Source organism: Equus przewalskii, chromosome 9 (assembly GCF_037783145.1).
Source record: "Equus przewalskii isolate Varuska chromosome 9, EquPr2, whole genome shotgun sequence".
NCBI lineage: Eukaryota > Metazoa > Chordata > Mammalia > Perissodactyla > Equidae > Equus > Equus przewalskii.
The window spans coordinates 40,966,560-40,990,910 of NC_091839.1; the positions used below are offsets into that span (position 1 = coordinate 40,966,560).

Here is a 24,351-nt window from a genome sequence, read left to right on the forward strand (position 1 = left end):
GGATAGACAAACACATCAAGGGAACAGAACAGAAAGTCTAGCAACAGACCAACACATATATGACAACTTATTTTTCATAAAGGTGCAAAAGAAATTCAATGAAAAAAGGAGAGTTTCTTCAGTAATTGGTACAGAAAACAAATGGATATCCAAAGCAAAACAAACAAAAACCTATCAACAGGCAAAAAACAACTCAAATGTCTATGACTATGGAATAGTCGAATTATGGCACACTGATAAGATGGAAATCTGTGCATCCGTAAAAAGAGAAGGAAGACGATTCCTATGTACCAATACTGGGGCCAGGGGATTCAGATATATTGTTAAGTAAAAAAAAAGCAAGGTACAGACAGTGTGTTAAGAATCACCTCTTGGGTAAGGGTGGTAAGAATATAAATAAATATATTTGCTTGTATATGCATAAAGAAATTGTGATGGATACACTAAATGCTAAGAGCAACGGTTACTCTTCTGAGAAGATGATAAACGGACAGGGAACTTTCAGAGAAACTATTTGTTGCACAACTTAAAATTTTGTTAATTCTTTTTTAATTGGACTTCAAACTGGAAATGCAAATAAAATTGTAATTTGAGAAACTGCTACTTATTATCATTATTTTGGAAGCAGTCTTCTAACTATGTATATTAAGTTAAAAACTGAACAACTCATTATCCCTTCACGGTGTTTGACGGATCAGATTAGAAGCAATGAAGATGCTGCTAATAGAGCTACATTAATAAAGTTCTAAAATCAAAGTTATCATGAAGAGTTTATAGATATACAGAAATGAAATTCTATTATTTTCTACAAAAACGTATGCATTTTTCATAGTTGCAAATTTTGTTTAAAACCACATAAAAACTAGCCTCCTCATAAAAATGATACATACTTCCCTGACACGTTTTATCATTCATAATATCACTATTTCACCATTCCCATTAGCAAAGATAAAAATAAAAGAACCTCTAGAGCAATAAGCTGTCGCCTGCAGCTACTATCCTATAACTGGTGTTACTACAGTCTTAGTCTTTAAGACCAACTCTGCTGTGTGCTACAACCAAAAACACGTTGGTAAGAGAAATTGAGAACAAAAAATAACAGTAAGAACTGAAAAGGGACCTATATTTAAAATTCTAAATATTAGAACTGTTTAAAAAAAAAGAATATCCTATAATTTTAAAAAGGTTAAAAAGGGGTAATATAAACTAAGCATAAACAAAAAGAAGTAAGAGCATCATGTTTTTCTAGTGAAAAACTACATGAAAAGTTGTTCAACATAACTGCTTCAGTTATCATAGTCATCCACTGGCAAGGATTTCTAAGCAGTACTGATTTTGACTAACGAAACTATACTAAGACACATTTTCTTAAATGCTGAATTTTGAATTATGACAGCACAAGCTGTCAAGTTAGTTTTTAAAAAGACGAATGCAAACAAACAATTTGGCTTCTGCCCAACTTTTACACTGTATTTTTAATTTAGAAAATAATTCTATAAGAGTACATAGTTCCAATTAGCAGATTTCCACCAAAAATGTGGCCCACGTTAAGTGTCAACGTTATCCTTACCCTACCAATTGGGCAGGGCACAGAAGGGAGAGGCTCTTGCAGGCACTCCTATAACATCCCTGCTGCCAAAAGACACAAAAGGCAAGCAGTGAACTGTGGAAAATGATGGCAGCAGAAGTCAACCAACAAGCCCATGTCAAGTCGTCATTATGCAAAATATTAATGAAAGTAGAATGCTAATTTTGTATCTGTTGAGAAAAAAAAGACAGGTATTCAACAGTGCTGGGATTATTGCTAATATTATATCCAAGGGCTACTACCAAACTGAGTGGACACGAGCATAAGCAGGTAAAATACAACAAAAATGTCCATCATCTAACATGTGAGATTACACCAGAAAGGAGTCTAAATCATATAATTGCACAGGTTGCTATATTTCCTATATTATCCTATCATAAGCACCCCTCCTCCAAAAAATAACGATTCCATGCTGCATCTTTACTGTCAAATACTATGCAGCAGTTAAAAATAATGTGGCATATTTCTACGCAGTGACGTGAAACTATTTCCAAGCCATATTGTTATATGAAAAAAAAACTGCCCAGAATGTTTAATATGATGCATTTTAAGTGTCAAAACAACAAAAATAAATAATAAAAGAAAACCTGCCATATGCATGTATACACACATGTAAATTAACGTAAACGAATTTTTTTAATAAGACTATGTACCAAACACTGTTGACCTTCAGAAAGCCTAACAGGTGATTTTTGCGCTATATAATTCTCTGCCATTTACAGTACAGCTTTTTGAAAAAGATAATATGGACCAACAGCCATGAATCAAAAACTATTATGAAAAACAAGTAAGCAACCTAGTTTGTTTCCACCACTAAGAATCTTACTAAAGAGAAGAAGACTTGGGAATTGTACATGTTTGTCCAGAATAGTACTATATACAATTCAAGTAATTTTTAGAAAAATCAAGACAACTTGGCAGGATAATGTCATTCATATTCCTCTCACAAGCTGAATTATGATACAGTGTGAGTACTAATTAGAAAACTTTACCTTTCTGGAAGTGTTGATGTCAAAAAATGGCTTATTTCTCACACTAAATGGTTCCTGTGTTTTGTCAATGAGTCCAGTCTTCATTTTTTCATGTCGAGGATTTATTATTTCTCGTTCTATACACTGCAGACGAACATTAAAATCGCAATCTCCAACTGGCTGTGCCTGAATTAAATGAGACAATTATTTAAATTTTAACACTAAAAACTATTTTATTAGCATAATTATCAAAGCTGTCACACCGTACATAGCAGTCTATGTAAACAGAATTCTTTGGAATTGCCCAGTGCACAGCCTGTGTCACTTTCTCTGTCTGCAATTCCACGCTTCAATGACTCAACTAGATCCACGGAAAGATGGAATATTCTCACCAAGCTAGTATCTCTCATATATTTCTGTATCTCTCATATACCTTTGTTGTTACACTTATGATACTATTATAATTATTTCTTTACATTTGTATTCTCATCCATAATACCAGTGGTCTGCAACTTTCCTTTGATTTTTGTATCCAAACTAAACACATATCCTAACAAATGCATATTATATAAAGACATTATATATAATTTTTAATAAATTGCATTCGTGTACAACTGTATATGTTATAAAAGAGACAAAAATTGAATAAATAAATAGATAAAAGATAAACAGAAGTTCTCCTATTTTCTTCTCAATTTAATCAGAATCTCCACAAGTAAGAGAGAAGAACTGGACTTTTTAAACACTACCCAGGTGATTACATCCCAAGAATGAGAAGAGAGCTAGAGAAACTCTGACACATGTGCACAAGGAAAAATATATAAAACTGTTCAATGCAACAGTCACATAACAGCAAATGACAGAAACTCAAACGTCCATCAAAAGAAAAAAGATAAATTCTGTATACTTATATAATCTAATACTCAATAGTAACTAAAATGAATGAACTAAACCTACACATATTAATACAGATAAACCTCAACAAAATAACGTGGAGCAAATGTTGGGTACCACAGTAGAGTACAATGATATTTATACAGCACCAGAAACCTTGCAAACAAAGACCACATATATTTTATGGACACACACATTGGTAGTAAAGGTATTAAAAACATTCATGGGAATAATAAACACCAAATTCAGGATAGAAGTTCCTTCTGGGTAAGAGGGTCAGAATAGGATGAGAGAGGTATGCACAAGAAACTTCTACTGAATCTGTAATGATTCATTTCTTATTAAAAAGAAAATGGAGTGAAAATGACAAAATGTTAAGCTTCAACAAATCTGGCAGTTAGTACATGAGTATTCCTTATACTATCTTCCCATAGTTTTGTGCTTTTGAAATTTTTCATATTTCTTTCTAAAGAATTAGAAGGCCACTGTCTAAAACCAAGTTCCCAGGCTAAGAAGTGAACCCGCACTGAGAGCTCAATATCAAGAGGCAAAGGAGACAGCGCTGCCCCATTCACAAAGAAACAAGACCACACCCCACCCTTTAGGACTCCTTGTGAGCCAATGAACATTATTCCACAATCTGTGAGAAGAGTAATTCTGGAAAGCATTACTTTCAAGGAATACAGTAGTCACAAACAGAATAAAACTTGATGGTTCCTGACCTTAAGTTTCTTAAATTTGAAACTGTTTGAAATATAAATATTCAACCAAAAACTGAGACATGTATACTGAAAATTTTCATGAAAAAGTGCCTTTAAGTAATCTGATCAATGCAATCCTGAATCTTAATACTGAAATTTAAACTATCTACCCCAAAAAAGAACTTTTTAAAAGTTTTGTTATAAATCTTCAAAAACTTAAAACTCAAACAACACTTTTAATTCCAGAATTCTTAACTGCTTTCAGTTTGGTTTGAACACTAAATGATTATTATGCAATTTGAATAATATATGTCTAGAGGAATGACTATACTTTTTCAGAGATGTACACTACTCAAAGACTTCCCCGCATCTGCAGAAGCCGTCTTGTACTGTCTAAACAGTACAGACACTCATACTGTAATTAAACATGAACAGGCAAACAGATTCTTGACTAGTCTAAAACTGTAGGAAATGGCTGGAGAATGTAATTCCTATTTTTTGGTATTTATTTACAAAAGAGAATCTTTTATATTTTGTTTTTAACTTTCCTGCTTGTACTCATGAATAATATATTTTTGCCTTTTTGTTAAACATTGCACACTCATATGCAGTTTCTCTCTTTTTTTAAGTGACAGTAATAAAATTTGGGGACTCTTTTTTTTTAATCGAGTACAGGGTAACCAAAACCAAGAAGTTTCCATTTTACAAAATGCTGTCTTATTCATCACAAACTGTTTTTCTTTACTCACTTGAAGTACCTAAAGAATCTAAAGACAAATGTGCAAAATATTAGGCAAGGAGAGACAGAAAAGGAGATGTAAAAGTATTAACAAGAAAATATCAAATGAGTAACTTCCAAGAGTCACAATTTTTCTTTCCTACTATCTCTAAGGCAGTAACACTTTTTATTTGTTAAAAACATATCTGTTATCTCAGTGACAACTTTTATTTTATAATTATAAAAGATACTTACATTGAATTTAATTATGTCATATATCAAGTATCTAGGAACGGCCTGTCCATTTACTCTGTCAATAATCATTTCCTTGAAAAAGAAAAGAAAAGTTTCTTCATACTTGAACAGCAATTTCTTTAATTTGATTGAAACATAACATACACAGAGAAAGCATATAAATTATAACATACAACTTGATGAAATATCAAAGTGAATACATTTATACCAGACCAAATCAAGAGACTGGCAGCACCCCAAAAGTCACCATCAAGAACTTATTCTGTATTGAAATAAAATCATTTGACAATATCTCCTTATTATATTTTTTATATTTGAATTACTATGCTACATTTTGTTTTATGCTTGAATTACTAAGCAACTGTTAGTAAAAAGAGACTACAAATTTTAAATTACAAATATCAGGGACACTTTAAAAAATAATTTTGTTAATTCATTATTGCTTCTAATTTTGTTATATGCCAATTCCTTTAATCATAAAATCTATAGGTATAAATGGTGCTCTTATTATAAATATAATCCCCATGGGACCTAGGTGGTCTTTCTTGCTTCCATGTCCCTCCACTTATGATCAAAGTGAAGAGGACAGGAGAAAATGATACCACATGTCACAGCCATTAAGTGAAAAGAACCTAAATCTTGCACTTTGTGATGGAAAAGAGATAAAGGACACTAAAGAATGGTTATAGGTATATAATGCAGTATTTTATTTAAAAAAAGTTTTTTGTTTTTTTGGTGTGAGGAAGATAACATCTGTGCCAATCTTCCTATATTTTGTATATGGAATGCCACCACAGCATGGTCTGATGAGCCATGTCCACACCCAGGATCGAAACCCACAAACCCCGGGCCACCAAAGCAGAGCATGAGAACTTAACCACTACGTCATGAGGCCAGCCCTAAAATTTTAATTTTTAATAACAGTTTTTTACTGAAAATTATTTTTCTTTCCTTACATTCTTTCCAGAAAACTAAGCAGTTGTTTCTTTTTTTAAAGATTGGCACCTGAGCTAACAACTGTTGCCAATCTTCTTTTTTTTTCCCCCTCTGCTTTTTTTCCTCCAATCCCCCCAGTACATAGTTGTATACTCTCAGGTGTGGGTTCTTCCAGTTGTGACACGTGGGATGCCACTTCAACGCGGCCTGATGAGTGGTGCCATGTCCGCGCCCAGGATCCGAACCAGCGAAACCATGGGCCGCCGAAGGCAGAGCACGCGAACTTAACCACTAGGTCACTGGGCCAGCCCCTAAGCAGTTTTTTGTTACCTAATTTCATGACAGAAAATCCACACACAACCTTCTAAAATTACAAAGAACACAATGATTTAAAACAAATATATTTTCTTGCTCTAAAAAACTATTACCAATTAATTTCTTTCTTGAATATCTATTCGTTAAGCTACAGATATTTATTTATGATTATCATCTTGAACCCAACAACATAAACCACTTGCGTTATTTTAAACTGTTTACTGAAATATTTTTATTAAAATACTTGTATCTGAGAATTTTACAAGACAACAAGGTGGTTCCAATAACAGGTTTCAATTAATTATTCTTTTCAAAAATATAAGGATGGAAATTAAGTTGACTTCCAGGTTTAGATAGCAGACATCACAAAATTCCCCTCCCAAATTATCTGATGAAATGAGCAAAAATACATCTTTCTTCCAACATTAAAAAAAGCACCAGGCTGGCCCCCCAGGGATTCTAACAAAGATCCAATGCCTGGGCTGAGTTCTCCCAATGATCCCTTCACCACAACGTTCCCTTCCCCACAGCTGCCACCACTGCCCTGGGCCACAGAAAAGTAGGTAAACATAAAATGCCTAAGCTTAAAACTCAGTTAAGAAAACTGGAACCCTTGTGCACTGTTGGTGGAACTGTAAAATGGTGCAACTACTATAGACAGTAGTATGGCAGTTCCCTCATAAAATTAAAAATAGAACTACCATATGATCCAGCAATCCCATTTCTGGGTACATATGCAAAAAAATTGAAAGCAGGGTCTTGAAGAGATATTTGCACAGCCATGTTTATAGCATCATTATTCCAATAGCTAAGAGATGGAACAATTCAAATGTCCATTGACATATAAATGGATAAATAAATGCAGTATATACAAAGAATGGGATATTCTTCAGCCTTGAGAAGGAAGGAAATCTATCACATGTTACAGCATGGATAAACTTTGATGGCATTATGCTAAGTGAAATAAGCCAGTCACAAAAAGACAAATACTATATGATTTCATTTATATGAGACACATAAAGTAGTTAAATTCATAGAAATAGAAAGTAGAGTGGTGGCTGGAACAGGCTGGTGGTAATGGGGGTTTAATGGGTACAGAGTTTCAGTTTTCCATGAGAAAAATGTTCTGGAGATCTGTTGCACAAAAATTTACAGATAGTTGACACTACCAGACTGTATCCTTAAAAATGATTATGAGTAAATTTTATGTTTGGTGGGTTTTACCACAATTATAAATAAAAATAAAACCTAGTTAAGAAGTGAAACCAGATTTCCTCTTCTGATCAAATGGGAGGAACAGGGACTAGATTTACCATCCTGCCTGAAACAACCAAAGATGTAGACAAATGTATGAAGCAATGATTTTCAAGACACTGGACATCCAGCAACAAAGGACAGTAATCCCTAAGAGACAGTAAATAAATTATATGATTATAATTCTATGTAATTGTCCCAGCTGATTGCCCGAGGAGAATTTCCAGGTTTTGATGGAGGCAGGGGGAGCCCAGCACCTTGAGTTGAGAAAATAAAACAGGTAGTCTAGGGAGATCAATGAAGCTAGAGGTCTCAGGGCAAAGTATCAGAGAGACAGTGCTGGAGCTGTCCAGAGATCTGCAGATAGACCCTGCATGAATATTCAGCGAGTAGGCACATGAGGAAACTACTCAAGGCCAGGCAAAGAATCACCCAACAGTCTTAGGACAAACCATACCTGGTGCTGATACAAGTTTGGGAATAATGTTTGTTCCCATCTGCCAGATTAGGAAATTTCATAATTCACAGGACACTGAGCACTCAGAAGGATCTTGCCTCAGTAGTGAAGAACAATTATACCCAGACTAAAGACTGCTCTAGTCTGCCTAACAAATCTTAAAAGCAAGATTCAAAAGGTACAAACTTGTTCCAAGTAAATTAACCGCATCCCAGAACAAAGCTCAAGAATATTTATAGGAATACAAAAATATCAAGCCCCCAACAAGGTAAAATTCGAAATGTCTGGAATCCAATCAAAAATCACCAGATACGCAAAGAGGCAAAAATATACAACCCATAAAGAAGAGAAAAATCATTTGACATAGGCCCAAAACTGAGAGAGATGGTAAAGTTAGCAGGTAAGAACATTAAGATGGCTTATTATAACAGTATTCCATGTATTCAAAAAACAAAGGAGAGACATAGAAGACATTAAAAAAACTCAAAATGAATTTCCAGAGGTGAAAACTACAGTGTCTGAGGTGAGTGATGAATAGCAATTTAGACAGAAGAAGAAAAGATTTGCGAACCTGAAGACACAAGAATAGAAACTATTTAAAATGAAAACAGAGAGAAAAAGGTTTTGTTTTCTTTTTTTAAAGAAACATTAGTAATAAATTCTCCAAAAGGACAAAAGGTAGAAATCATGGCAACAAATTTTCCACCTTGGATGAAAATTGTAAACCCACAGATAAAAGACGTTCTACAAACCCTAAGCATAAGAAACCTGCAGAAAACTGCACCAAGACACATCAACTTTATATCCCTCAAGAACATGTGAGAAATTGCTCCATTGTCTTCTGGTATCAAATATTGCTTGGAGAAATCTGAAGCTTGAATCCTTCATTATGGGCACCACTCTCAAAAAAAAAAAAAAATACCCGCATGTTTGACTCTCCTATCCTCTGTACTTGTTCTTTTTTTCCTTACTTGAGGAAGATTAGCCCTGAACTAACATCTGTTGCCAATTGCTTGAGTAAAATTAGCCCTGAGCTAACACTGTGCCGATCCTCCTCCATTTTATATGTAGGTTGCCACCACAGAATGGCTGACAAGCGGTGTAGATCTGTGCCTGGGATCCAAACCCAGACCACCAAAACAGAGCATGCCAAACTTAACCATTATACTACAGGGTGGGCCCCTGTACTTTTCTATATTCCATTTACTTTATTTGAAGTCCCCAGGCATCCACTATTCTGGCTACTCAGGCAATATTTCCTAAGCCCCAACTATGTATTAGGCGTAGCTCTAAAAACTGAAGAAATCAAGCATATAGTCCTTAACTTAAGAGACTTAGAGTCACAGAGAGAGATGAAAATACATAAATAGCTAGGTCCAAAGAAGAGTTATAGTTTTAATGACAGATGGCCATATAGATAGAATAACCAGGTAGCTTATTATCTAAACCAGGATACTTTTGAGAGTGAAACAGATTGATATTAACTATACTAAGATAACAGGTGTACACCTATATTATTACAGCCAAATAAGGACATATGGTATAAGCCTAAGGAGGAGTAGTTATTTCTATTTGAAGAGAAGGAGATGGATTTGATAATAAGGTGTATGACCCATTAATTGAATCCTGAAAGATACAGGAGATATTTTCTAACTGGACAGTGGATGGGCCAAATGGTATTACAAAGACAGGAAAACAGATGGTTTGGCGTAAATTTTCCAAAGCCCAGTATAGGTGGAATTTATGGTTCAAGAGCTCATAATCAAAGATGATGCTAGAGATATAAGCATGGCCCAGATATAAAGAATATTACGTTGAATAGTTTGGATTTCAGGCTATGGGCACTGGGGAACCACTGAAGGGTTTTTTAAGGAGAGGAAGTAATTAACTGTTCTCTGGAAAACCTGTGGGCCTTGAAAGCACATCTCAAAGGTAACCTAGTCCTTAAAATCCTTTCAGATAAAGGCCACTTGGTTCTAATTATCATATTCCATCTAGGTGACGAAATATTCTGGAATCAGATAGTAGTAATGGTTACACAATTTTGTGAATATACTAAAAACCACTAAATTGTACACCTTAAAATAGTGAATTTTATAATGTGAATTGCAGTTTACTTTTCTTTTTTTTGAGGAAGATTAGCCCTGAGCTAACATCTGCTGCCAATCCTCCTCTTTTTGCTGAGGAAGACTGGCCCTGAGTCAACATTTGTGCCCATCTTCCTCTACCTTTTTATATGCAGGATGCCTACCACAGCATGGCTTGCCAAGCGGTGCCATGTCCACACCCAGGATCCAAACTGGTGAAGCCTGGGGTACCGAAGCGGAACATGTGAACTCAACCACTGCACCACCAGCTGACACTCATTTCACTTCTTAAAAATAAAAAACAAGAGAGTCACATCAGCATCATAGCAGAGTGAGCTTTGCTGGTAATCTCTCCCCTCCAACATACAATGAAAAAGAAATTCATACTCCAGCAGAGGACATCCAAACACAACACAAAAAAACATCTGACAAACCCACACAGCCATACGACAGAAGGCGGAGAGGCTGGAACCCCCCATGGAGGAGGTGGAACAAGGTAAGAGAAAACTTCACTCCCTCCCCTAAAGACTGCAATCCAGGACCACAGGCAACCTCCGAGAGGGAAGGAACAGGGGAGGGGACATTCGGTCATGGGAACATTAAGGATCCCCAAGGGCCCCTGCAGCCTAGAGGGAAAGCTCTCCACTGGGGCAAAAGCTTTTGCAGGGGGTGACCTCATCAAGTCAACACCCCAGGAGAGCAGATAGCGAGAGCAGAGCAAGAAAACCCCAAGAGCATGCAAAAGAAAGCACCCCTCCCCCCACCCACCCAGCACCAGCTCCACCACCTGGGATCTCAGCAGAAGGCAGAGGGCTCAGAATACGTGGCTCTCGACCCCTATCCTGTGCTGATGGGCAGTAACTATGACCAAATAATACCAGGATGCATAAAAACAGAGCCACATCCTCAAGCAATATCAAACATTACATTAAACCTCCAGACCAGAGAGAAAATGACAAGTACCCAGAAATCAGTCCTGGGGACACAGAAATATGTAATCTAAATGACAAAGAATTCAAAATAGCTATAATCAAAAGGTCAACGAGTTAAAAGAGAATGTAGAGAAACAATTCAACGAGTTCAGGAGCTACTTCATAAAAGAGATTGAAACTATAAAGAAGAATCAATCAGAAATATTAGAGATGAAAGACACAATGGAAGAAATGAAACAAAATGTGGATTCCCTGAATGCTCAAGTGGCCATCATAGACGAGTGTATCAGCATAATCTAAGATAAACATGTAGAAATGCTCTAGATAGAGGAGGAGGGAGAACTAAGACTAAAAAGAAATGAAGAAAGTCTCCATGAAATATCTGACTCAATTAGGAAATGCAACATAAGAATTATGGGTATTCAAGAAGGAGAAGAGAAGAATGGAGCAGAAAGCTTGTTCAAAGAAATAATAGCAGAGAACTTTCCAAACCCAGGGAAGAAGATGGAAATCCATGTGGAAGAGGCTACCAGATCTCCTAAATATGTCAATGTAAAAAGACCTACAGCAAGGCATATAGTAGTGAAACTGTAAAAGTGAATGATAAAGAAAGAATACTAAGGGCAGCAAGGCAGAAGAAAATAACCTACAAAGGAACCCCTGTCAGGCTTTCAGTGGATTTCTCTGCAGAAACCATACAGGCTAGGAGAGACTGGAAAGACATATTCAAATCTTTGAAAGGCAAAAACTTTCAGCCAAGAATACTCTATCCAGCAAAAATATCCTTCAGATATGATGGAGAAATAAAAACTTTCCCAGACAAACACAAGCTAAGGGAGTTCATAGCCATGAGACCCTGCCCACAGGCCCACCCCCAATACAAGAAATCCTCAAGAAGGTCCTGAGACCTGGGGGAAAAAGAAGGGGGAGAAAGGGGTCACAAAGCATGGAGTAAGGTGATAAATACGTAGACAGAATCAGAACAGGTTAGCAAATAGTCAAGTATAACATTAAAGATAAAGGGAAGGAAAACACCAAAAACAAAGATAATCTTGTCATTTTAACCACAAATTCACAAAACACGACAGAATAAGATGTGAGAAAAACAACTTAGGAGGGGAAGAGAAAAGAGATTGAATTGGTTTAGTCTAAGGAAGTAAGTGGCCATCAGAAAATGGACTATCTTATCCACGAGATTTTGAATACAAACCTCATGGTAACAACTAAACAAAAAACCAGAACAGAGACACAAATAATAAAGAAGGAGAAAACAAAGAAACACATCATAAAAAAACTACATAATTCAACTGGGAGACCAAAATACACAGAACAAGAAACAAAGGAAATGCAGCAGCACCGGAAAACAAGTGATAAAATAGGAGCATTAAGCCCTCATATATCAATGATCACCCTAAATGTAAATGGATTGAATTCTCCAAGAAAAAGACATAGAGTGATGACATGGATTAAAGAACAAGACCCAACAATATGCTGCCTCCAGGAAACACATCTCAGCTCCAATGACAAACACAGGCTCAGAGTGAAGGGATGGAAGATGATACTCCAAGCTAATGGCAAACAAAAGAAAGCAGGTGTTGTAACACTTATATCAGACAAAGCAGACTTCAAGATAAGAGAGGTAAAGAGAGACAAAGAGGGGCAGTATAATGATCAAAGGGACACTCCATCAAGAAGAAATAATGCTCATAAATATCTATGCACCCAACATAGGAGCACCAAAGTACATAAAGCAACTATTAAAAAACCTAAAAGAAGATATTAATAAAAACACAATAACAGTAGAGGACCTCAACACTCCACTCACATCAATGGATAGATCATTCAGACAGAAAATCAACAAGGAAACAGTGGAATTCAATGAAAAGCTAGACCAGTTGGATTTAATAGACATATACAGAATACTCCATCCAAAAACAGCAGCATATACATTCTTCTCAAGTGCACACAGAACATTCCCAAGGGTAGACTATGTGTTGGGAAACAAGGCAAGCCTCAATAAATAACAAGCATCTTTTCTAATCACAATCCTATAAAGCTAGAAAATAATTACAAGAAAAAAGCTGAGAAAGGGACAAAGATGTGGAGACTAAACAACATATTATTGAACAGGCAATGGATCACTGAAGAAATTAAAGGAGAAATCAAAAAATATCTGGTGACAAACAAAAATGAAAACATACCATACCAACTTATATGCGATGCAGCAAAAGACCTATTAAGAGGGAAATTCAATGCAAGAGAGGCTCACCTTAACAAACAAGAAAAATCCCAAATAAGTAATCTTAAACTACACCTAACTGAATTAGAAAAGGAAGAACAAGGCAAGCCCAAAGTCAGCAGAAGGAGAGAAACAGCAAAAGTCAGAGCAGAAATAAATGCAACTGAAACAAAAAAGGCAGTAGAAAGGATCAACGAAACAGAGCTGGTTCTTTGAGAAGGTAAATAAAATTGACAAACCCCTAGCCAGCCTTACAAGAAAAAAAGAGAGAAAGCTCAGATAAATAAAATTAGAAATGAAAGAGGAGAAATTACAACAGATACCACAGAAATACAACGGATTATAAGAGAATACTATGAAAAACTATATGCTAACAAAATGGACAATCTAGAGGAAATGGATAAATTCTTAGACTCTTACAACCTCCCAAAGCTGAATCAAGAAGAAACAGATAATCTGAATAGACCAATCACAAGTAAAGAGATTGAAAAAAGTAATCAAAAGCATCCCAAAGAATAAAAGGCCAGGATGAGACGGCTTTCCTGGGGAATTGTACCAAACTTTTAGAGACGATTTAATACCTATCCTTCTCAATCTACTCCAAAAAATTAGGGAAGATGGAACGCTTCCCCTAACATATTCTATGAGGCCAACATCACTCTGATACCAAAGCCCGACAAGGACAGCACAAAAAAGGAGAACTACAGGCCAATATCGCTGATGAACATAGATGCAAAAATTCTCAACAAAATTTTGGCAACCCGAATTCAGCAATACATCAAAAGTATCACACATCACAATCAAGTGGGATTCATACCAGGGACACAGGGATGGTTAAACATCCGCAAATCAATCAACGTGATACACGACATCAAGAAATTGAGGAATAAAAACCACATGATCATCTCAATAGATGCAGAGAAGGCATTTGACAAGATCCAACAGCCATTTATGATAAAAACTCTGAACAATATGGGCACAGAAGGAGATTATCTCAACATAATAAAGGCCATATATGACAAACCCACAGCCAACATCATACTCAATGGGCAAAAACTGAGCGCCATCCCCATGAGAACAGGAACGAGACAAGGATACCCACTATCACCACTCTTATTCAACACAGTACTGGAGGTTTTAGCCAGAGCAATTAGGCAAGAGAAAGGAATAAAAGGAATCCAAAGAGGGAGTGAAGAAGTGAAACTTTCGCTGTTTTCAGATGACATGATCTTATATATAGAAAACCCTAAAGAATCCATCAGAAAACTATCAGAAATAATTAACAACTACAGTAAAGTTGCGGGGTATAAAATCAACTTACAAAAATCAGTTGCATTTCTATACTCTAATAATGAACTTACAGAAAGAGGAACTCAAGAATACAATTCCATTTACAATCACAACAAAAAGATTAAACCACCTAGGAATAAATTTAACCAAGGAGCTGAAGGTCTTCTACAATGAAAACTATAAGACACTTCTGAAAGAAACTGATAATGACATAAAGAGATGGAAAGAGATTCCATGCACATGGATGGGAAGAATAAACATAGTTAAAATGTCCAGACTACCCAAAGCGATCTACAGATTCAATGCAATCCCAATCAGAATCCTAATGACATTCTTCATGGAAATAGAACAAAGAATCCTAAAATTCATAAGGGGCAACCAAAGACCCCAAATCACTAAAGCAATACTGAGAACAAAGAACAAAGCTGGAGGCATCACAATCCCTGACTTCAAAATGTACTACAAAGCCATAGTGATCAAAATGGCATGATACTGGTACAAAAACAGACACACAGATTAATGGAACAGAACTGACAGCCCAGGAATAAAACCACACATATACGGACAGCTAATCTTCAACAAAGGTGCCAAAAACATACAGTGGAGAAAAGACAGGCTCTTCAATAAATGGTGTTTGGAAAACTGGACAGCCACATGGAAAAGAATGAAAGTAGACCATTATCTCATGCCATACACAAAAATAAACTCAAAATGGATCAAAGACTTGAAGATAAGTCCTGAAACGATAAAGCTCCTGGAAGATAATATAGGTAGTACACTCTTTGACATCGAACTTAAAACGATCTTTTTGAACACCATGTCTTCTCAGACAAGGGAAACAAACAAAAAAATAAACAAGTGGGATTTCATCAGACTAAAGAGCTTCTGCAAGGCAAAAGAAACTAGGATGAAAATAAAAAGACAACCCACCAATTGGGAGAAAATTTTCGCAAATCACATATCTGATAAGGGGTTAATCTCCATAATATATAAGGAACACACACAACTGAACAATAAAAAAACAAACAGTTCAATCAAAAAATGGGCAGAGGATATGAACAGACATTTTTCCAAAGAAGAAATACGGATGGCTAATAAACACACGAAAAGATGTTCAACATCACTAATCATCAGGGAAATGCAAATCAAAACTACACTAAGATACCACCTTATGCCTCTTCAAATGGCTATAATCACTAAGACTAAAAGTAACAAATGTTGGAGAGGGTGTGGAGAAAAAGGAACCCTCATACACGGCTGGTGGGAATGCAAACTGGTACAACACTATGGAAAACAGTACGGAGATTCCTCAAAAGACTAAAAATAGACCTACAAAATCACCCAGCTGTCCCACTACTGGGTATCTACCCAAAAAACTTGAAATCAACAATCCAAAGTAATAAATGTACCCCTACATTCACTGCAGCACTATTCACAATAGCCAAGACATGGAAACAATCCAAGTGTCCACTGATCAATGATTGGATAAAGAGGGTGTGGTATACATACACACACACACACACACACACAATGGAATACTACTCAGCCATAAAAATGACAAAATCATCCTATTTGCAACAACATGGATGGACCTGGAGGGAATTATGCCAAGCAAAATAAGCCAGACTGAGAAAGACAAACACCAGATGAGTTCACTCATATGTGGAATACAAACAAACACATGGACAAAGAACACAGTTCAGTGGTTACCATGGGGAAGGGGGGTGAGGGATAGGCACAGGGGTTGAAGGGAAGCACTTACGTGGTGACAGACAAGAAATAATGTACAACTGAAATTTCACAATGATATAAACTATTAATGAACTCAATTTAAAAAATTAAAATTAAAAAAATTTTAAGTAAGAAATCTAAAATCAGTTCCTCAGATTGAAGGAAAATGATGGAAACCCACATACACAGCATATATTAAATATCAGGTATGTACATACTGATTACATACAGTCTCTAAATATAGGAACAATAAAATGACTAAAAGAAAATACATCAAAATGTTAAAATGTAATCTCTTTTTGATAGTTGAATTTTTTCTACTTTATAATGCACAGACTTTCTAGAATTTTAACAATGAACATGCATACTCTTTTATAAAAGATTAACAGTTGAAAAGACATGTAATTTTTCCAAGATTCTTGCTATTAACTTTAATGATAAACTGCTATATCTTTCTCTTAGCCTCAATATAAAATTGATTGAATTTCACTGGCTTGTTTCAAGTAAATTAATGCCATATTTCTAAACCTCTATTTTCTACATTTTATGAGTCAAAGAATATAATTTAGAGAGCAAAACAAAAGCTTCAATGCTCACATCCGACAGCCAGACAATTAGGTAGTTGGAGTTATTCTTGGATTTAGAATTTTACAAAAACAATTTGCAAATGAAAATGTAGAAGACACAGGAAACTACAGAGGACTAATTTTAATTAACTAACTGGAAAAACAGATATGGCAACTATAATTCTGGTCCAAGTAAATTGACATCATGAATCATATTGCTATTTTAAAACATGACAAGAGTCTATTATGCTGCTCTCAGTTATCCAAGTTTGGGGTGAAAATAAACAGTATTGCTAAGTTAAATCTGCAGAGTTAAACCTCTAATTTTTAAGCATTATTTCCTACCTGGAATGCCCCTAGCCCGTGTCCAACAAAAATCTCTTTCTATAGAAATCTTTCCATATCTAATGCCAACTCCTCTATAAAACATCTTTAGTTCCTAACTAACCAGATGCAATTTATTTCTCCTCTGAACCACCACAGGACTTGTTTTAAACACCAATCTTCACTCCGCTGTTTTATTAGAAAGTCTCCTCCATCATTATCAATCATTCTCCACCCCTACCCAATGAAGTAAAATGTCTCAAGGTGAGGTATTTTCCTCAACCGTCTATGCAACGCCTGCATTTGGCACGGCAACTTGAACAAGACAGGCACTCAAAAATATTACCTCAATTATAAACTATACTAAACTCTGGCAAATGCTATAACTTAAGTCTTTTTCCTCCTTTTATTTTATTAATTTCTTTTTCTTCCTTTTATTTTATTAATTTCAACGCTAAAACACTGTGCTTTAAATAAAACGAAGATAATAAAAACTAAAATATTTTTGCTGTTCTCATGAACTAACCACCCAAGCTGCTGCAACGGCTATGCAGCTTATGTACAGCACAACTCCAGGGATGCCAGTCACAATAACTATGATGAGAATGGCACACCCTGGAGATGTTCAGTGAACAATACAGTAGTCCTCCTTTATCTGTGGTTTCACTCTCTGAGGTTTTAGTTACTCAAGGTCAACCACGGTCCAAAAACATCAAACGGAAAATTCCAGAAATAAACAACTCATAAGTTGTAAACTGCACACCATTCTGAATAGTGTCATGAAATCTCACGCCTTCCTGCTCTGTCCCATCCAGAACATGAGTCATCCCTTTGTCCAGCCTATCTATGCTGTATAAGCTACCTGCCTGTTAGTCACGTAGTCGCCGTCTTGGTTATCAAATCAACCGTCATGGTATCACAGTGCCTGTGTTCAAGTCATCCTTATTTTACGTAATAATGGCCCCAAAGCCAACTTCATTATTAGTTATTGTCGTTAATCTCTTACTGTTCCTAATTTATACATTAAACGTTATCTAGGTATGTATGTATAGGAGAAAACTTCATATATATAGGGTTCGATACTATCTGAGGTTTTAGGCATCCACTGGGTGTCTTGGAACATATCCCGCTTGGATAAGGAGGGACTACTGTACTTCCAACCTATGCAGTGGCTCTGTCAACCACAAAGATGTGTGTGTGTGCCTGCAGCACGAACCCACACATATATGTTACAGAAGTTATATTTATGTATATATACGTATGTCGTTTTTATTACCAAATGATATGTTACTACACACTGTCACAGGAATGAAAATTTACTAGCAGCTCCACAGAGTACACAGTACAGATAACTCTCCGTTTTGTGACTCTATAGTCACTCCTTGCTCAGTCTGTTTGCTACTCAGTCTCCACCCAACTATACTACCTTCTTTTCTTCTTTCTAATCTTCAGTCCCCGACTCACAGTCATCCTCTCTACCTGAACTCCTGTCATCACTCGTTCTGACCCACCGAATACTTCTCTTGATCTCATTTCCACTGTTCTTCTTCATACAATTTCAACCTCTCACTCTTTCTAGGTCACATCCTGAACCTTCTCGTCACCCAAAACTCTATCTCAGAAGTGACTGACTCAAACATCCCAATCTCCAATCACAGTCTTCCATCTTTTGGTTTGCACGATGCAATATTTAGCTGGTAAATTTTAAAAAAGCACCTGGGATGAGGGCAACAAGCATTCAGGTCACTTGGAAAGTAGTATTCCCTCTGTCAAACAAATAAATACCTATTTTATGCATGCGATTTTCATTAGGGGAATTCTATCATTGAGAATTTAAGTGAATATTCACAAGCCACTCTCTATCAACCCAATATGTGTTGATACAAAACAGAAATAGAGGAGCAAATTTCATCTTGATTAAGACAGGAAGCATTCTCATACAAATTCCAGAGAACGTTAGCCAGATGTAATTCAATCTGGCTCATGAAAAAGATTCAACGTTGAACAAAGTGAAGAAATTTTAAAGAACGTGAGTAGTGTCCCTATAGAAAGGAGACCTGAAGTTGCGGAAGTTACAAGAAAGATGTAGAGACCCTTTTCCCTCCAAAGAAAGGCAGTGAAGGAGTGGCAGGGAGATAAACCACACAACCAGACACAGCAAACAGAAAGGTGAATGGTCTGGAGACAAGCCTACCAGAGATGCCTATGCAGAGAAAAATACAAGCTTATTGTTGTAGAATTTGCATTTTATAAAGTATAACATACTAATCTAGCCTAACTTCTCAATCAAATAGCCTATTCACGCAAAAGCTAAAGAAGAGAGCAAAATCTAAGGGCAAATCTCAGAATAGCAAGGAGACTGGGTGTGCTTGGTCGGTCAGACATTAAATTGTATGCTAAAGTTATAGTATTTAAATCAATCTAAAACTACCACTAGAATATAAAATATTAATGGAACAGGAAAACAAATTAAGAAAGAAACAATGATATATAAGGGAATCCAGTGTACAATAAAAATGATATATCCAATTAAAAAGAAAAAAGAGATTAGCTGAATGATGCTAAGGCAACAGACATTTGGAAATAAATAAAACTGCACCCACCCATATCTTATTCCTTTTATCAAAATGTATTTCAGATACATCAAATATTTAAATACCTAAGTAAAACCATAAAAGTACTAGAAGGAAATAGAGGTGTGTATTATAATAATTCTGAAGTACAAATATCCCTTTCTTAAAATGACACAAAAGCTAAATATTAAAATCCAACGTATTTGTAACTTTATCTATATAAATTTACCTACATAAATTTAAACTTGTGCCACAGAAATAGTATAAATACATTTTTTTAAATATGTGTCAGAAAGTAATACCCCAATAGACAAAAACTTTTCAGAAGTCAGTAAGAAAAAGATGAATCCCAATAGAAAAATGTACAAAGGATTGGAACAGGCAACTCACAGAAGAAATATAGTAATTCATAAATAAGTTAAAAAATGCTAAATCTCACTAACAATTCATATAAATACAAATCATTTATCTTACTATGTGCCAGACACTATTATCAGCACTTTATAAACTATCCAACTTAATCTTTACAACAGCACCAAGAACTAAGTTCTATTATTAGCCCCACTTAACTACAGAGGAGGAAACTGAGTAAATTATATAAAGTCCCTCATGTAGTAACTGAGAGAGACAGTAAGGCACAGTTAGAGTTAGTGCTCTTAACCACTATGCTATACTGTCCTTTAAAGTAAAAAAGTCATTTTTTTCCCTCATCAAATTAGAAAATAGTAAATTTTCAAAACTTAGTGTTTAAGACAGTGTACAGATCCTTTGATATATGGTTGGTAGAACTAACTGTATATGTGTTCAAACTTTCTGGAAAGAAGCGTGGCATTTACATGTCAATATTTTAAATGGATGTGCCTTCAAATCCAGGATAGTGAACATGGTATGGTCTGTTAGCGGCCCTTCCTTGGAAAAACTACTGCTCCTGCACTCCAAGTGGTACTGCTACCAACGAGTCCCTGGCCTCCACTGTCACTCCTCCATGGATATATAACTCAGGCAAGGCCCTTTGGAGTTTTCCCTTGGATTGATATACGGATGTTCGGAGAAAAAGTTCTCTTTCTGCTTGGGCTACAATGCAACTTGCCTCCCACGTGGAAAGAGACTTCATGCAGAATGAGACCAAACAGACAAGTAAAGCAGAGAAAGAGCAAGAAAGACAGAGCGTAGCTAGTACCATTGAGCGCCCAGATCCAACCTGAAGCAGGTCAAGCTAAAACTCAATTATTTGTGCCAGTCGAGTTTTTTTCCTCATTTACTCTAGGTTGGACAAAGTTACTTGCAATCAAAAGATTCTTAATACACATTACAATCTCACCTCTAAGAATCTTCTTAATTATAAAATTACACAACTGTGACAGGAAAAACATATAAGGATTTGCATTCAAGTGTGCCTTATAATAGAAAAAACTACAAAAAATCAAAATGTCCACCAAAAGACGACTGGTTAACTAAATTATAAAATTGCTTCTCAAACTTGCCTAATTAGATCACTTGGGTTCTTATTAAAAGTACAAATACCTTGGCCGCCGGAAGAGTTTAATTCATTAGGTCTAGGGTGGGCTATTGAGATGGGTCATATTTTTAACAAGCACGTCCTACAATTTCACAATCAAGAAAATTTGGAAACCTCAAACTATGGTGTTTACATATACAACAGTATACCATTCAGATATTTATGTGAGAAAGACGTCCAAAACAAAATGATAAGCGGAAAAAAAGATAAGTTACAAAACACATGCAACATTTGGTTCCTTTCATGCAAATTATGTAACTGTATGTGTAGATATTTGACCAGAGCACTCATATACAACCAGGGCAGAGGTACCAAGATTATTCAGAATCTTACTGCGACTAGAAGGGATCCCAACTCCCCTAAAGATTCTGATACTTGCTCTGTTTAAGATCGATGCTCGGAGTTGCTCTTACTAATGTGAATGTGTTATATCCCTCAGGAGCAGACGTGTAAGAGTGAACACCCTGGCACAGAGAAAAGTTTAGAATAATGTTCATCAAAATGGTAGCAGAAGTTACTCCAATGATAGCAGTTCAGGTGATTTTTATCAGCCTTTTTGCAACATTCTATATTATTTTGATTTTGATGTACAATGAACCAATTATTTTTAGAATTGAGGAGAATAAAGCTTGTTTGCATGGGAGAAAGTTAAAATATTTTTAATCAAGTAATTTTATGATTATTAAATATAGATTTTCTGAAATGGGAAAATTCTTATCAGCTTTCAAAATTCAAATGTAAAAGTACAGTAGTTGCTTTCAAAGGCATGATTCTCTTGAAACAGGAACTATTAGTCCATAGCTAAAGAGCCAAGGGAAAAATGTGGTACGTCATATCACATAATTAAAACTCAAGTAAAATAATAAAATAAAATTAGTCTTTTTTAACAAGAATTTTTTCAATCACAAAGTACAAAAACATTTAAGATTTCATTTTGTTTACTTACTCACATACCCAAGACAATGATCAAGTGACAGTAAGAGTAGATAAGAAATAAATGGAATTTAACATCCTAATAAAAGCTGGATTCAATTCTTTATATGTCAATTATACCTCAATTAAAAAAAACTTTTAAAAAAAACAGATTCTAAATTTCCTATTTAATTAATAAAAATACACGTTTACTTACAAGAGAAAGAAAAACGTCAACATTTAATTTTTTTAAAAAAAGATAAAATATGACTTACCCCATCCAAAAGAGTATTTGATAGATGTATACGGAGGTCTTTACGGAATGGAAATTCCAGATTTGAAACATGAAACACTGAATTATCTCTGTCAATCATAAAAACTTCATTTGTGCCATCAATCAGCATCATATATCTGTAAATGAAACATTAAAAAGGTAATATTAACTGTATAATTCAAGAATAGGGTACTAAGAAATAACAATTAAATTGGTTTTCCTTAGACTTATTAATGAGCTGCATGGCATAATGTTCACTAGAGGCCCCCTTCCACCATCATTCAGATTAAAGTACCACAAATACAAATGTTCCTTTTTAAAAATTTTTTGTTTCCTATAAAAAACATGAGGTATAGAGAAATCAAAGTTTTTTATGGAGACAATGCGATGTTCCAGAGCAATCTTATGACCCATATTAGGAGAGAGTCGTTCTTCAATTTTTATTAGATCTTAAACATCAAAGTTTACAAAACACACACACACAGATACGCAAATACTGCATTTTATTGGCTCAACAACTATACAAATTAGGTATTACTATCTCCACTTTGCAGTAGAAAAAAAGAGAAAGTAAGTGATTTGCAAATGGCCAGAATGCAAACTATCCAACGCTCTTTCTACCACATTACAGTTAGCAAAACTGCTAACCCCTCTTTGAATCAATACTATGACAGAGCCAGATAACACCACTTTAGGTACAATTCTCATTCATTATTACATGATTAAAATATTTTTAAATTCAAGCTCATCAGAATTTTTATTAGCTCTTAGCTTCTTAGAGCCAATCAATATATGGGGGAATTTATTTACTTTAAAATGCATCATTCTTCAAATGGTCAAGTTACCATCACTGATTTCCCATCAGCAGATCATCAAGAACAGAGCCCTACTTCGTGCCATATATAAAAATAAAGCCCAAATGGATTCAAGTTGAGGAAATTATAGACTGATGTGCCGTGCTACCAAACAGATAATGGCAAGATTTGGGGTGAAAATGGAGACTGTATCCAGGTACCAAACTTTTCAAAGAATGAGAGAAAACTGACAGGTATAAATTAGAAAGTTAAAAGGCACAAGCCTCAAAGGAACAGAACCATTTTGTCAAGTTATTTTTCTTTGCTGTAAAATGAAAGAGTGGAAGAATAACAGTGCGGATGTACCACTGAGAATGGAGGAGAATGCTGACCACTCTGTCCAACCCACGTGCTATGTCAGAAGAAAGAAGCAACACTGAAAGATGGAACTGAATCAAGTTAAGGCCAGGGGATAGAAGAAACATTAAATTAAGAGATGGATGGTGACTAATATAATAGAAGATAATTCGTTCCCCATAAACGAGCACTCTAAAGAGCAAACAGACATGTTTAGGATAGGTGAGCAGAAATGAGAGAGCTGGTGAAGGTAAGTGGGCAACAACAGCTGGTGAAGGTAAGAGCAGCAAGGAAGACCAAAGGGGCTTACACTTTGGGACTGGTCTGCAGGCACGCTGTTGCTAGTGTTTTCAAACTAATTAGGTAGTCTCAGCAGGTCTCTGGGTAGGAGGAAGAGAGCTCAGGCCCCTGCCACGTATTGAAACAGCTGTAGGCCTAGGAGATGCGGAGGGTGGAGACTCAGGTTTCACGAGGAAAAATAAAATCAGCCTCAGTCTGGACTGACTATGCAGCTGAGGGACTCCTGGACCAAGTGCCTGGCCAGCAGGCTGGCAGACATCAGGAGCTTTTCAAAAGCAGCAATTCCTGGAGGATAGGGAGAATCTAGGCTTCTTGGAAGAAGTCAGCCTTGCTCTGGATTGTGTTTCAAAGAGAATTTTAATCA

The 24,351-nt window shown here is 35.8% G+C and overlaps 1 protein-coding gene across 1 annotated transcript in view; it reads right to left on the reverse strand.

Moving 5' to 3' along the window:
- RNGTT (RNA guanylyltransferase and 5'-phosphatase) overlaps positions 1-24,351 on the reverse strand; it is a 280,323-nt gene that overhangs the window by 178,714 nt on the left and 77,258 nt on the right. Inside the window, exons 9-11 of the mRNA XM_008517909.2 lie at positions 22,538-22,673; positions 5,128-5,199; positions 2,581-2,745 (exon numbers count right to left, since the gene is read on the reverse strand). Of these exons, the coding sequence (XP_008516131.1) occupies positions 2,581-2,745; positions 5,128-5,199; positions 22,538-22,673 (373 nt within the window). The remainder of the gene's footprint in view (positions 1-2,580; positions 2,746-5,127; positions 5,200-22,537; positions 22,674-24,351) is intronic.